This window comes from Mastigoproctus giganteus, chromosome 2 (assembly GCF_048544385.1).
Source record: "Mastigoproctus giganteus isolate SK-2022 chromosome 2, ASM4854438v1, whole genome shotgun sequence".
Taxonomy (NCBI): domain Eukaryota; kingdom Metazoa; phylum Arthropoda; class Arachnida; order Uropygi; family Thelyphonidae; genus Mastigoproctus; species Mastigoproctus giganteus.
Genome location: NC_143576.1, coordinates 98,715,492 through 98,730,255, shown reverse-complemented (window position 1 = coordinate 98,730,255; position 14,764 = coordinate 98,715,492). Strand labels below are relative to the sequence as shown.

Below are 14,764 nucleotides of genomic sequence, written 5' to 3'. Positions count from 1 at the left end.
ATTTTTTTCACTAGCTGGAAACTTAGCAGAACTAAATAAAAGGCGAGTGACAGTGTACAATTCGTAGATTATATTATAGAATGTTTATTTGAGACTCGCATACACGTGAACACAATTGCTTTTATACCCAGTCCTGACATGTATGGTTTATTTTTGAGAAATCCCGGGGTGTCCAGATACTTTGCAGTTGTAACGTTTTCGTTGTTGATGTTTTACTTGTTGCACTGAGGATAAAAAATCTTTAAGCCAGTAAAAGGTAAAGCTGGAAATCCGACCATACCATACTACAAATACGTGACATTCATGCATATTCAAAGTGATCACCCAGAAATACGATGGCTTCTGTGCTGGAGATGACGCGTTTTACCATGATTCCTATTTCCCCTCTGTTTCGAAAAGTGGGCACAACCACGACTTCCGTTCTGGCCATTTGCATGCGGATTGTTTTCTGGCAAAATCGTTGAGAAACTTCATTTGGAATAAGAATGGGACAACTTGGGTTGTTCTGATGAGAATATCATGTTAAAAAAAACGCCAGTATTACTACTCTACCTCTTGGTTAGAAATGGAAAAGACTACTTTTCCCTTATTAACAAATTGTGTTCATCACCATTTATGGTGAGAGTGATGAACAACAAATTGTGTACACATATTGTTGATCTCATGTCCTGCAAGTGCGTTTTGGGGATGAACCAGAAATGATCTGCAAACGACTATTTCCTATGGAGAATGGACTTGAAGACCTTTTCATATTACTTTGGTTTTAGTTGTATGCATTGTTGTAATGGGAGGCAAGTTAAATAAGACTTTTTTTTAATTGTACGACGCGATCTGTGGTCACTTATTCAAGACAATAAAGAGAACTTAATTCTGGGGATTTTTTTTCTTCTTATTTGAAGAGTTTGCAATATAAAATAGTTTTAATACGTTGTCTGAGAAATTTAGTGTATCTGCCAAATTTCAGCCATTTTGGAATTACTTGCTTTAGTTTCGCCTATTCTATTATATATCTTAACGTAGGAAGTGAGCAACGACTTTAAAGAACGTGTATCAGACTTCAAATTTTCGAATTAACTCTTGACCATACGTTAACTTTTGTAACAGTATATAACAATCATTGTATCCTTCGACAGGTTGTTCGTCAAGCTGCACGGATCGCCCATGCCTTTTACTTCCTGTCCTACAGAATAGACGTGTGTGTGCCTTCTACGTGTACCCAGAAGGATGTCAGCAACCTAGCTCAGTTAGGTAAGCAATCTTTCTGATTACTTGGTCCATTATCAGACTTCCAAATCCGCAATTATAGTTTTCTACTTCAAAACACAACCTTCATAAACATAAATGCCTCCCTCAGCGGTGTTGCCTCTCCTCAAGTTACTTAACGCAGAGACATGGGAATAATATTTGATCCCAAACTAAATTTTCACGCCCAATTGCAGCCCATTCATCGAAGATTGAGTCAGCTGAGCTGAGATGCTAAATAACATCTGCTTTATGTCAAAGATCTAGAGATATCACTGAAATATATTTAAAAGATTGTCCAACAGTAGTATTATATATGCTTCAGTAATATTGGCTTCTGTTGTCCGAATTGAGTTTCCACCTCAAGTTGGAGCCACGGAATTGGCGCATAACTGTGGGGAGGCAACCTATTTTGGATGTCTCTCACTGATTTGCTGGAGCCTACTGAAAAAAAAAATTGGGGGTGGGGAAGATAAGAAATGCCCTGGGGATGAGGGGTGAAGTCTTAGGGTACTCTGGTGCTACGACTATAATCTATTCCTATCCCCAGGGCATTGCCCATCCTCCTCACCCCCAAATTTTTCTCCTGGCGAGCTCTACTCCCTAAACTTTCTACTGCTCTTAATAGTCCTCCCATAGAGGGCGGGTATCCTGTACAGGGAAGCCCTTCAGTGCCTTTAATTTATAATTCCTGGTGGAAGATTTCCTACCATCCATCTTCACCTATTATCCACATCTCGAACTGTCTTCCTCGTGTTCCTGTTTTTTTTTTTTTTTTGTTGTTTTGCCCTTCCTCGTAAGCTCTGGTAAAGCCATTGATTATCCCTACTACCTGGCCTCGCTCCCCGGCCTTGGTACGGTAACTAAGGGTGGGTGGTATTCCAGTAGCCTAAAGGGCCAGATAACCAACACAACCTTACACTACACTACCTAAACCACATATATCACTGTCTGGCCTTTAGAGTACTATATTCAAGAGTAGATGGGATTGGCTCGGCAATCAATGAACTATTTGAATCTGTTCACATACAAGCCTGTGTTGTTTATTTTCTTTTATATAAATATTGCGAATACCATACCTTCCATGCGTATTTAAAAGATATAATTGTATTCTTTAGTGTTATGAGATATTTATGATAATTGTTAATTTGATTTTCTCTGTCATAGGTAAGCCTACATAATTATAATTTTGTAAAACGTACAGCTGTGATGGTATATTATACTTACTGTAAAATACGATTCCTAATATCAAGAGCAGTCTTATTTGCGATTTGGAATATTAAACAAAAATCAGAAGTCATTTCAATAAGTGTTATGGCGCCTACTGATTTCATGTGTATGTATGCTAATTTGAAGAAAATTCAACACATATTTCTAGCAAGGTAATATACCTTTACTGAGGGATAATCTTAACTTTTCTTGGCATAAGCGTATCAAAAATACTGCTTCTGCATAGGGAAAAAAAAACTTTTTTTTTTTTTTTTTTTTTTCTCTCTGTACTCTACGTGATTTCTCCTATAAACGTTTATTGACTCTGCTTAAATCCATCCTATCATGGAACACTGTTTTGTTATCTGTTACTCTTAGCACGGAATGCTGTATCCCCAAATCTTCTCTTAAACTCCTGGATTCTAACCAAAAGAGGTGGTCAGATTAATTAATGATTACAAAATCATTCCACTCCTTACCATTGAAACATTGAATTTCTGTTGCATACCTTTTCTACAAATATTTCCATGGGAACTCTTTCTAAATTAGCATCTGTAATCCACTGCTGTCTTCCAAACCAGTCCGAACACGTGGAACAAGCAGTCAACGTCTGTTTACTGTCCAGTTTGAAAGTCGCAGAAAATTTCATCGTTTACCCCTTCTGATCTGCTGCAGTGTTCTTCACATTATTTGGAATCTTCGAGGTGACGGATATCATTTTCCATCCAAAATAAATCAAAAACTTTGCTGATTTTTTTTAATTTCGCTGCTTCCAAGTACCCAAATCCAAAAATATGGTAGAATTCGATATATTTTTTTTTCCTTCCATTTTTTTTTCCTTTTAATTTCAAATGTTTTGTTTCAGACCAGGGCTGTTGTGGCGCCTGAGGCTACGGAATGCCTTCTCAAGCAACGTAGACGGTATAATACCGTCGGGAAAAAATGTATCTTTTTTTTTGACATTTTAAATAGCAACTACATAAATTGAATATATTTCATTAATAACACATCTCAACATATCCCAAATTGAGTTACCTTACATTCCAGCGTGAAAGCCAACTTCTAATTTTTGCCCAGAATTTTGGTGTTCAATCATCACCCTAAAAGGTAAAGCCCCATTTTTAGGGTCATCTTTTATATCTCGGTATGTTATTTTGTAGTAGTACATTCAACTAAAATCTGTATTAAACATCAGTCATTTTTATTTCAATTATTTTTGCTCTTTATTTTAAAAATTAAATGTTGATGTTTAATTCCAAGTCGCCTTTCATCTGTGAGAAAGGGAACTGACATACTACCTGACCAGGACCATTACTATAGTATAAAACTGCAGTCGATCCTGTATTTGTGGGTTACCCACTTGAGGAGCCAGAGCTCTTCTGCAGTATGTGTGCATACTATTAAAGAGACTTTGGTCATTCTTTTTTTGCCTGTTTACTACTATAATGTAAATAATTCGTCGATATAAAAACGCATATATCGTAAGATACTAAAAATCGCGAAGGTTTCCTTTTCTAAAATTAAACCAAAACATAATTTCCGATGAATTTCACGAAGTGTTTTCCTCTGAAGAAGAATAACAAATTTTTGTTTTAAATGGGTGAGCAAAAATGCAAGTTTATGATAAAATATATTTGTAAAAATTCATGTCTTCCTAATCCTGAGCACGTGCCTTTTTTTTTTAAATTAAAGTTTAGGATTTTATATCCGTCATTTATTCTGAGTGGTCACTTCATAGGAAAAGCCGCCTGATAGCAATTAGGGTTTTCCCCTTTATTCCCTAGCCTTACTGCTTCGTCAAGGATGGATCGAAAGGGTGGTGGACAAAAACAACACTCGTTGAACTCTCGAGATCAAATAGATGTAATTTTCATGGACATCTCTTTCACATTTGACACTTTTTCAAAGCTCTGCTAAAAGTACACTCCAGTGTCCCAAGGGTTTTCTTTCTTGACTGTATGACTGCCATCTGATCAGGAGCCCCTTGCTCGATACATTTGAAGCTCTACTTACCAACAGGCAAACAAATTTCGCAAGACCAAACAGTCCTAACTTACACCCTGAACTGAGGATCCCCTCAGGGTGGAGTCCTATCTGCATTTCTTTTGGCTGCTGCCATTGACCCCTTTCTGTCATATGCAGATGATCTAAAGATGTTCATTTCCTCCGGCAATGATCGTAATCCACAATTAATTTCAAGGATGCTTCCAGACAACTCGAAGACAGCCTCGTATTTAAAAGACATTGGTCTTACCCTGAGCCCAAAGAAGATTGCCCAAATGTCCTTCAGTATGAAAACTGACATCTGTGTTGGCTTATATGGCATCCTGTTCAGAGAGTGCCACAACACAAAGCCCTAGATATGATATGGGATAATAAACTCGCCTTTTTTCCCCACCTCGCAGAGACAAGAAAGAAAACCCTTGGGACACTGGAGTGTTAAACAGGAACTAACAACGATTCGAAGTTCTAACCTCTTAACACGCAATGTGGAGAGATGTGTTTTCCCCATTGCCTTATATGCCTCCCCTGTATGGGCTTCCGTGCCTGCTGTTTTCTCAAGCGGTTCCTGACTGTAGAATACTGGATTTTGAGGTGGCTAAACCGTTACCTGGGAGAGCCATTTGCAGCCTCTAGAAGTATCCTTCAAGCAAACCTGGATTGGGTCCTCTGGCAACTCATATTAATCAAACCGAACATCGCCACCCTCTTAAAACTCATCACCCAAAAAATAGAAATCCCGTCGCCGCTATAGCTAAACTACAATGCAGCCGCCCAGAATAAAACCTTTAGACCGGATGTTCCTATCCAATACTAGCATTCCAATGACATGTAAGCCAATTCATCGTACTGCATTGGGCCTCACCAGATCTCAATTCAGTTGAGCACCGGTGGGATGGAGTGGAGATCTTCGGAGTAGACATCCGAAACAATGGACATAGACTGTGACCGAGATCATCCACCGTATATTATCCCTCCTGCCAAACAACTGCCAGGTTGACATTGAGCAAAAGAAAGGCTATTCCTAAATAAACATGTAAATTTTTGACATACATGAATATTCATATATGTAATACTGTATTGTTAATTTCTTTGTCTGTTGAACTTAGATAATTTCGTAAATTATCAAGGAACTCCCTGGCCTGTAGGCTCTTTCTGGGGTAAGTTGTACACCTATATCTGAGTTAAATAAATAAAAAAAATAGTGGGATGCTGACTCGTCACCACTTTCTACAGTTGCTGCAAATTAGACTGCTTCAGATATCTATTCAGAAGGTCTCCGCTTCATCCCTCCGGTGATCAACTGGATTGAGATCTGGTGACTGTTAAAGCCCAATGCAGTGGGGTGAATTCGCTTACGTGTTGCTAGAATTATTTCTGTACAATTCTGGCTTTTTGATAGGGATCTGTCTCTCTCTCCCTCTCTCGTAATAAGCACATCACATCATAAATATTGATTTTTCTGCATAAAAAAATCCGAGTTTTCTTTTTTTTCGTTTTCGGTGCTTCTCTTCTACACAACTGCTCATTCCGTACAAATCTCGAGCACAGATATAAAATATTACCTACAATGGAATATTGTATATCTGGTGTTCTCCAAACTTTCTATATTGTATTCAGAAGAGAGCAGTCAGGTTAATTAATGACCGTCTCTTATAAAGTTTCTCCAATCTGTCTCATAGAGACAGACTGGAGAGACTTTATCCATAATCTACTGTACTTTAAATTCGAACGGCTTTCATGTTTCTGCAGCATACCATTTGTGTACAGGGTGTTTCAGTTAAACGTTTCAGAACTTCTAAGAGGGGTAGGGTACATCCTGACAACTCGAAATCATATAGCTATGTGGGGTCGGAAATGCTTTCCTGAAGCGGTGTTGTACACAGAAGCACCATAAAAAGAAAAGAGACCGTAAGTGAGAAATCGTTTTAATAATACATGAAAAGAAGCAAAAGGTACATGGATTAAAGTAAGTGTTCGAAGTTTCTTCCACGGGCCACAATGCACGCCTCACATCTCCGACGCATGGACATCCGAACATTCTGGAATACTCCAGGCGAATTTCTTCGGCAGCTACTGCGATTCTTGCAACCAGCTCCTCAGCATTGTCAACAGGGGTGTCATAAACTAGCGATTTCATATGACCCCAGAAATAAAAATCAAGACATGATAGGTCGGGTGACCGAGCAGGCCAATGCACGGGACCACCACGTCCGATCCACTGTTGACCAAATGTGACATCCAGGTAGTTACGAACATCTCCGCTATAATGGGCAGGGGCTCCATCGTGTTGGAACCACATTGTCTGTTGCGTCGATGCAGAAATCTGTTCATCTCTCAAAAGTTGTGGCAATACTTGCTGCAGAAAGATCAAGTAGATAGGTCCGGTTAGACGACACGGTAACAGGTAAGGTCCGATGACGTGATCTCCCATAATACCGGCCCATACATTGACCGAAAATCGAATCTGTGCTGCACGACGTCGTATTGCATGCGGGTTCTCGACCGCCCAGATATGGTCGTTATGCGTGTTGAAAATTCCTTCCCTTGTGAAGGATGCCTCATCGGAAAACAACACTTCAGCAGGAAAAAGGGGATTTGTAGCACATTTTCCAAGGTACCACTGTGCGAAAGCAATACGAGGTTGAAGAAACTTCGAACACTTACTTTAATCCATGTACCTTTTTGCTTCTTTTCATGTATTATTTAAACGATTTCTCACTTACGGTCTCTTTTCTTTTTATGGTGCTTCTGTGTACAACACCGCTTCAGGAAAGCATTTCCGACCCCACATTGCTATATGATTTCGAGTTGTCAGGATGTACCCTACCCCTCTTAGAAGTTCTGAAACGTTTAACTGAAACACCCTGTATACTTCTATGGGCATCGTTGTCCTGAATTGGCATCTGCAACTCCATTCTCCCTTCCAAACCAGTCTGAACATGTGTTGCAAGCAGTCATCATCCATTCAGTATACAACTCCAAGCCCATAGAACCAACTTTTCTTCTTCTTCCTCATCTATCACTTCAACTTCCGTTTCCTGGAAAAAAACATTCATGTACTTCCTGAAAATTACAATCTACAAAAATTCAAGTGTAATGTCAACGAGAATCTTTTATCGTCACAATTACAACCCATACACTGTATGTTAGGGTTTTTACTAAAAAAAAAAAGCTTTATTCAATAACCAACTGATAGTAATAAATCCTCCCCCTTTTTTATCCGCGTATACTTTTTTTTTTCTTTTGCCCAGTAGAAAAACCTTTTTTTTTTTCTCAGTAGCGGCTGGGTACATTACACACCTGAGGGGTCTCCTTTACTGCTACTTAGCGAATATACATTGGTCATCATTATAATCTTTACTACAGCTGCAGTACAAGGTTTTAAGGAAGGTAACTTGATGATAGCTGAATACAACAGACTCTTCATATCCGAGATAACTGTGACTGAGGATAAATAAAATTGAATTTAAATAAAATTGCTCTATAGTATAAAAGGAAAGTTACAGTAATTTGCATTTTTTTATTTTAGCATTGCAACTCTAAAATGACTGACAGTTTTTTTTTTCTACTTGAAAAGTGCTAGTTTTTTTTTTTTTTTCGCTCAAATTCTATTTTTTTCCAAACATTAATTACTTCGCATGCAATTCTGTCTTTTTTATTCCCCATTCGGTCCATATAACGTCTATCTGAGGAGAGTGTTAAATGTTTCACTAGCTATTGGTTTCCGTGGTGTGCATATTCATTATAATATCTCTTTTCAATTTCACTAATTCGGATTAGTATATACTAATGAAACTTTCGGCCCATTCCTTTAGACATACATTGCATATATATTTTTTCTATTTGCAGTAATTTATGTAATGCCGAAGGGTTTTTATGTGAAACACTGATTGGTATTATTCTAGATTTGGCACGAGGAAATGCTCTTCTTTGCTTCATTCGTACTGCTTTATATGAGTGGAATCGTGCTTTTATTATATTTGCATGATAGTTTTTTGTTTCTTGCGATTATATATTAAATGTATCAATTTCTTTCGGTCAACATTTGAGAAAAAATAAAAGCAAAACAAATTTTATCTTAAATGAAATTTCGGACAACTGGAATTCCACTTTACTCTGCCGATCACGTACAAAAGGATAAAATAAACAGTAATTTTCCTTAAGAAAACCTTCTTTTGTATCATGATATCAGAGAAATCAATCATGCCATTAAATTTATGCTCATTGCCCCAAGAACTAGTTTACCTCTTGCGTTTAACCCTTGGGCTTGAATTCAGTCAGTAAGTAAGTAAATGAACACAATTTTAAAATTGTTTATTTACTTAAAAACTGAATTCAAGCCCATATTTTATTTAAATATTTATTTAATTATGGAAATTTCTGTTTATATTTTCAGCTGCGAAATACATCGACATCAATGTTACAGTACCGCGATGCGCTGTAAAGGAGGGGTTGTTGTTGCAGAATGACCAGATAGTTGTATTGTAAGTATTGCCTACATACTGCCTTTACTTCCGCGTTGTCTGGCACCATTTATTTGAAAAATCTGGATTAAAATACTGCCAATAGTTGCGCAAGTTTTCTTAATGGAGTTCTAAAATGCTTCCACGGCTGTTTAACCTTAAATAAATGGAACATATAATTTAATACAGTCTTTAAGGAAGTATTTATTCTCATTCTTGAATAAATGCTGTTACAGATACTTTTATTTTCGTAATAAAATATTGATTTATAAATCTAGCATAGTGAATGGCAGAGTTCTCCTGATTTTTATAAGAACACGAAAACTCTGTCATTTCAAGGAATTTTGTGTCTAATTGGTATGGTACTCCTCCTGAGACATCTTTTAGAACCTAAACTCTCTGGCAGTACATGAAAGAATAGTACAGTACTAATTTTCCGACTGAAATAAGTATTTGCCGTTCATAATACCTCTTTTGGAATTAAAACAGAAACATTTTATCTTTTCAAACAGAAAATGCGATATTCATCATCATTTTCTACAACCTATATTAATGGAATCGGATAATTCATCTGACTGTCCTCGACACATAATTTGGGCATCTACCGATACCTTTCTTAATCCTCTTCAGACAAGTGTAACTTTCCTTTTGAAATGACTAGTGATTTTAAACGCCACCACCTGAATTACAGAAGTAGCCAATAACCCAGAATAATAAAACAATGCTATTGACATTAATCAATTCAAATGAGTGGTCATACATTCATCAAATACTTATATCTTGTAAATTGTTACCTAATCCAAAACCCTGGCACAAACTCTTCTCTAAAGCTAGCCTTCGATAGACTTATGTGTTCCTGTCGTCATAGATGCTGGGATGTCTATAACCTTAAGAATTTAAACCCCCTTCCTTTGTAGTATCGAGCAAAAGAATCCTTGTCCAAACAACTATTGACCACAATACTAATATTATGGAACCTCCTTATTTGGGTTTGTACTTATAACTGATCGTTCTGCCTTTTAGTTAAAGCTATGAAAAATTGAACCGACTGAGGCACATTAAACTGAATAATCGCCCAATAATAATACCTCCAGTGTAATCTATTTCTTGTTTTGTTCTTAATATTTTAACCTAAAGGAATCTGGCTTTTGCGATCATCATGTCTGCTGCCACTGAAATAATATTTTGTTTATATTCTAGTCAGAGCCTAATTTACTGTTCACGTAAACTGGTGTTGTGCATTTTGAATTGATTTATTTATTACGATTTACAATCGTTAACAAGATTGGCGTCATTCAAATTATAAGCCCCCCCCCCCACCTTTAAAAACTGTATTTACAGCCAGAGGAAAAACAAATTTAATACATATGAAAGTCTTGTGTTCATTACCATCTACTCTGTAAACCTGTACAAAGGTAGAATTACATTCATTGTTCACTGAAATACAGGATATGTATACTTTTATATCTAATATAAAGTAGTTAGTTTGTCGCTCAGGTCAGATGTTCTCAAAGACGTCTAATGGCAAAATGTCATTTCTTCCAGGTGTTTAATTGGCCTCCTAATCTTAATGGTAATTATGGGAACAACTCTCGATGTTTTTAACGAGATATTCAGTCAGATGAAAAAAGCCAAAGATTTCCTGAGCAGTAAGTATATTTTAAGATTATTTTATTTCGTATTACCTTCACTATCTATTGAAATCTAGGTTGGGAAAGAAATATTACATTTCAGTTTAATTTATAAAATATTTCAAACTTTTACATATAAGGTACAGTGTTTTTTAATATATATATATTAAACCTTACACTGTCAAAAAAAATTGACGAAAATTGTTGTCGTACGCTGTGATTCTGAACTTTTAGGCGGGAGTGTAGGTCTCAAGTTCCTCTTTCTGGAGCACTGACCATATGGTGAGATAGAGACGAGATTAACGATGGCAAATCCCTGATGCCTCAAAATTAATTCGAAGGAAGTCTTGCGAGATGATCGAGAGTAGTGCCTTTTGTAATATTTTTGCTACCTGATGTCTTGGTTGTGAAGGGTATAGTAGAGTTTTTTTACTCACTTTTTGTAAATCGAGTAAAATTATGAACATAGATCAAGTAATTGATGTAAGAGAGTATATATGCGCATCGGTTTTATATGCAAATACAGATAAATATAAATGGCTTAAAATTGAGCGGTCTGATCGATCACTTCTGTTGTTCACAAATGCCAAGCATGTCTGACTAATGTTTCGTGGTCCACTTGTATGGAAATATGTTGAGTAGTTCATTACTGTGAAGAGCTGCCGGCAAGCAGAGTTAGCCAGAGGCCTGAATCGAAACGGGCTGCAAGTTGACAATGAACCCTCAGCTGAAGAAACTCAGATGAGAATGCTACTGAAACAAATTTCATTGATTGGTTTAATTATTTTTAAAACTATTGCACTTTTGTCATTTCTCCCTTAACTGTTGTCTATATCGGTATAGTTGTAATCCGCTTATTTTTAAATTCACGTATCCACTAAGAGTAAGAAATGCTGAGGAGAATATCGTGAAAGAAGTGTCCAATCGTAATAGGGAAACTAAACTAGATGTATGCATATAATGAGAATTTTTTACATTAGCCACTAATATCAGCGGAAGGAAATCTGCCTTCGTTATACGGCTCTTATTACATAGTCGGTTTCCACTTAAGGGCCTTGCATAGTTTCTGCCATCACAGGTGGTAATAAATAAAAAAAAAAATGACGAATAAATAAGACCTTCACAGATGAAAGGAATGGCTATACCATTAAATGATTGCATGATCAGGTAGATGATTATATACAATTCCCTCACCCGAACACTTTCTTTTTTTCTCATTTCAGATAAAATTTCGAAGATACTCCTCGCCTTTTCAGTAAATGCCAACGCCCATCTTCTTCTGGATACCGATGTGCCTCAAAATGGACTCGGTTGCTTGCATGGAATGCGGTTTGTTTGCATGTCATGGATCATCTTGGGAAACAGCTATATCTATGGAAACATGCAGATATATAGTACGTGTACCTCAGTTTCTAACATGGCGTCTTTATTGTATTCTACTTTTCCTTTGATAGTAATTTCAAGTGAATTATATAATAAAATCCTACTAGGAAGAAAGCCCATATTAACTTTTAATATCAGAGGTTAAATACACACACATGAGAGAAATTAAACGTACATAACGATTTTCAATTTAAAAAAAAATTCTTATTTCTGTGAAAGAGTAATTTTGAATTGTATAATCTGTAGAGGAAAAAATGGACTTTCAGAGTTTTTTTTGTCTTTTACACTGCCTAGTTTTATGCAAAGTGAAATAATGGTAATTCTTGAACATTCTTCCGTAACATTTCAATTTTCAAAAACTACTACGAATTACAGCGGGTAAACGTAAAGGTTCTCATCCAACGTAATTTAAGATTTTGTAATGAGTATTGCTGTTTCTCCAAACCTCCCTCAAGGAAAAACATTTGCTTTGACTTTTCTCTTGGTTAACTAAGTGTATTAGGGTACACTTTCCAGTTCAGCCAAGAATATTAATAGAAATACGGCTACTTTCATAGTAAATCCACTTATTTTTAAGAGACACCTTTAAGCCTGAATTAAGATCGGGATCAGTTACGTATTTTATAATCTATTTATAATATTATACAATCAAAGTCGATATTTTATAATCTATAAAATATTGACTTCTTGAAATAAAATTAAAGTTATTGCAGTCAGTTTTTTATTATTTAAATAAGACAAAGTAATCAGAGGTGACAATGGAATAAATAAAAGGGAGGAGAACTTAAGAGGAGAAAATAATGCAGTGTGATACTCTCTAAAAGGATATAAAAATGCACGATACTTAAATGAAAGGAAACAAATTCAAAACCTGCAATCTGATACAGAATAACCCAAAATGTCAAATCATCTCGTGAAAAGGAAATACTTAAGCGGTGAACGGAACGTTTTCAAAGGTTGCTATCATCAACGTTAAGAACTTAATATGGGATTGTGCATCCGACTTATGCTCAGATCGTTGTTTTGCTAGGGAAGCAAATGTATTCATGAGGTGAGAGTGACTTGGATTCTTAATGATCTAATCACAGTTTGAAGGAAGCTGAAAAAAGATGGAACAACAATTTTCAATCAAATTAAGTAAATACAGTGGACGCTAATTATTGTGATCACTTCGGGACTCAGTTGAAGTGATAACAAAATCCGATGGAATTCCCTTTAAGCCTTATATAGAATAATGGATGAAGATGTAAATAACCGAAGGGTAAATAACCCGAACTTCAATGGAAGTTTCCTCTCACAGAAAGTAGGGTTATCGACGTATGTATATAAGGTGCAGTCACAATTTTAATATCAAAACAATTTAAAGATATAATTTTTTTTTCATAGCTTTATTTCATAGCTTTATTTCATAATAAAAGGAGAGTTCGACTGCTAGATAGACTAGTCTTTGCAGAGGTAGGAAGGGCTCGTAGAATAGGAGGTTGGTGTAACTGAAATGAACGTTAAAGGTATCCTGCTGTTAAAGTACATAAGCGAAAGACATGGAATTGTAGCTCGAACAAAAAGAGATCGCGAATAAATACGAACGAGGTTAACTCAACGCCTTTTTTTTTTCATTCTCAGATCATAGTGGGAGAAAGCTGAACTTCCATGCAATGAACTTCATAATTTCTACAATGCGTCTGTCGCATCATCTGTCATTTTTGTCTTGATAATGCCTAAAATTGCAGATCGTACGATAGCAAGGCATGTGAATCGAATAAATTTGTCCTAGACTGACTTGTTTCTGTTAAGTTCCTTTTTTGGGATAATGAAAACTTGTAGATATGATGAAGATTAAGTTCAGGATTTCGTGCATAGGTTAGGTCAACCATTCACAACGAGAATGTTGTTGATGAAGGAATCGAGATTTACTGGGAAAATTTCATTGAATAGTCGGAATTTCTACATACAAATTATTACAATTTAGCGAGACGGGATCTAGTTGACAGCTATTTGAGAGCGAGAGCTTGCCTGGCTTAAAGAAATGTTACTTTAATATAGTTGTACAAAGGAACGAAACAAATGCAGTTTTCTGGTTTTATACCGGGCGGCGAAGTAAGTTAAGAAAAATCCAATGATATAAAATAAATTTTTCTAATTAATATCAACTTAATTTCGCGCTCCAGAAGCTTCTTTTTTTTTTTATCCTTGCTTTAATAAATTCTTTTTGTTTTCGTACTAGGTAACCTTCAAGATTCGAGTGGGTACGTGGACAATTTGTTGTTTCAAGTAGTATTCAACTCCAATGTGGCCATAGACACCTTCTTTTTTATCAGGTTAGGACACTCTCGCTGATTTTCATTATACTTAAGTAATTTAATATGATTTTTATTGAATTCAGCTCAAAGAGAGCTCGCAATGGTTTCCTCTATTTTCAATAAGATTTCCTCTAAATGAAATTAATAAAGAATAATAAAATTTGATTCCTTTTCAGCGGTGTGATGCTTGCCTATTTGACCTTGCAGTACGTTGATAGATATGGAAGGTTCAGCATTCCCAGGTTCTTCATCAGGCGCTTCGTCAGGTATGTAATATTTAAAGTCTAAATATCTTTATTGCAGGCAGTGATTGGTTACATGATTGCCTGATGCAATAATACCCACAACAGCGACAATGCTAGGGGTTTAACATTAAATAACTTATACAAGAAAAATTACTTAAAACATATATTAGGACATAAAACGTATAATTACATATAAAATTAATATTAATATGTGAAATGAAGATACATGAAAGGACGAAGATGGTCCCTGATGATGCGTCTTCTGTACGATTTGTCCTCTATGAACT

General features: G+C 36.2%; 1 protein-coding gene across 3 annotated transcripts in view; it reads left to right on the top strand.

The window, feature by feature from the left end:
• The window catches only part of LOC150089455 (nose resistant to fluoxetine protein 6-like), a 129,952-nt gene that overhangs the window by 94,987 nt on the left and 20,201 nt on the right, over positions 1-14,764 (top strand). For all 3 annotated transcript variants that reach the window (XM_090389498.1, XM_090389500.1, XM_090389499.1), the window contains exons 3-8: positions 1,134-1,248; positions 8,852-8,939; positions 10,464-10,567; positions 11,773-11,943; positions 14,157-14,250; positions 14,409-14,498. In XM_090389498.1, the coding sequence (XP_090245624.1) occupies positions 1,134-1,248; positions 8,852-8,939; positions 10,464-10,567; positions 11,773-11,943; positions 14,157-14,250; positions 14,409-14,498 (662 nt within the window). The remainder of the gene's footprint in view (positions 1-1,133; positions 1,249-8,851; positions 8,940-10,463; positions 10,568-11,772; positions 11,944-14,156; positions 14,251-14,408; positions 14,499-14,764) is intronic.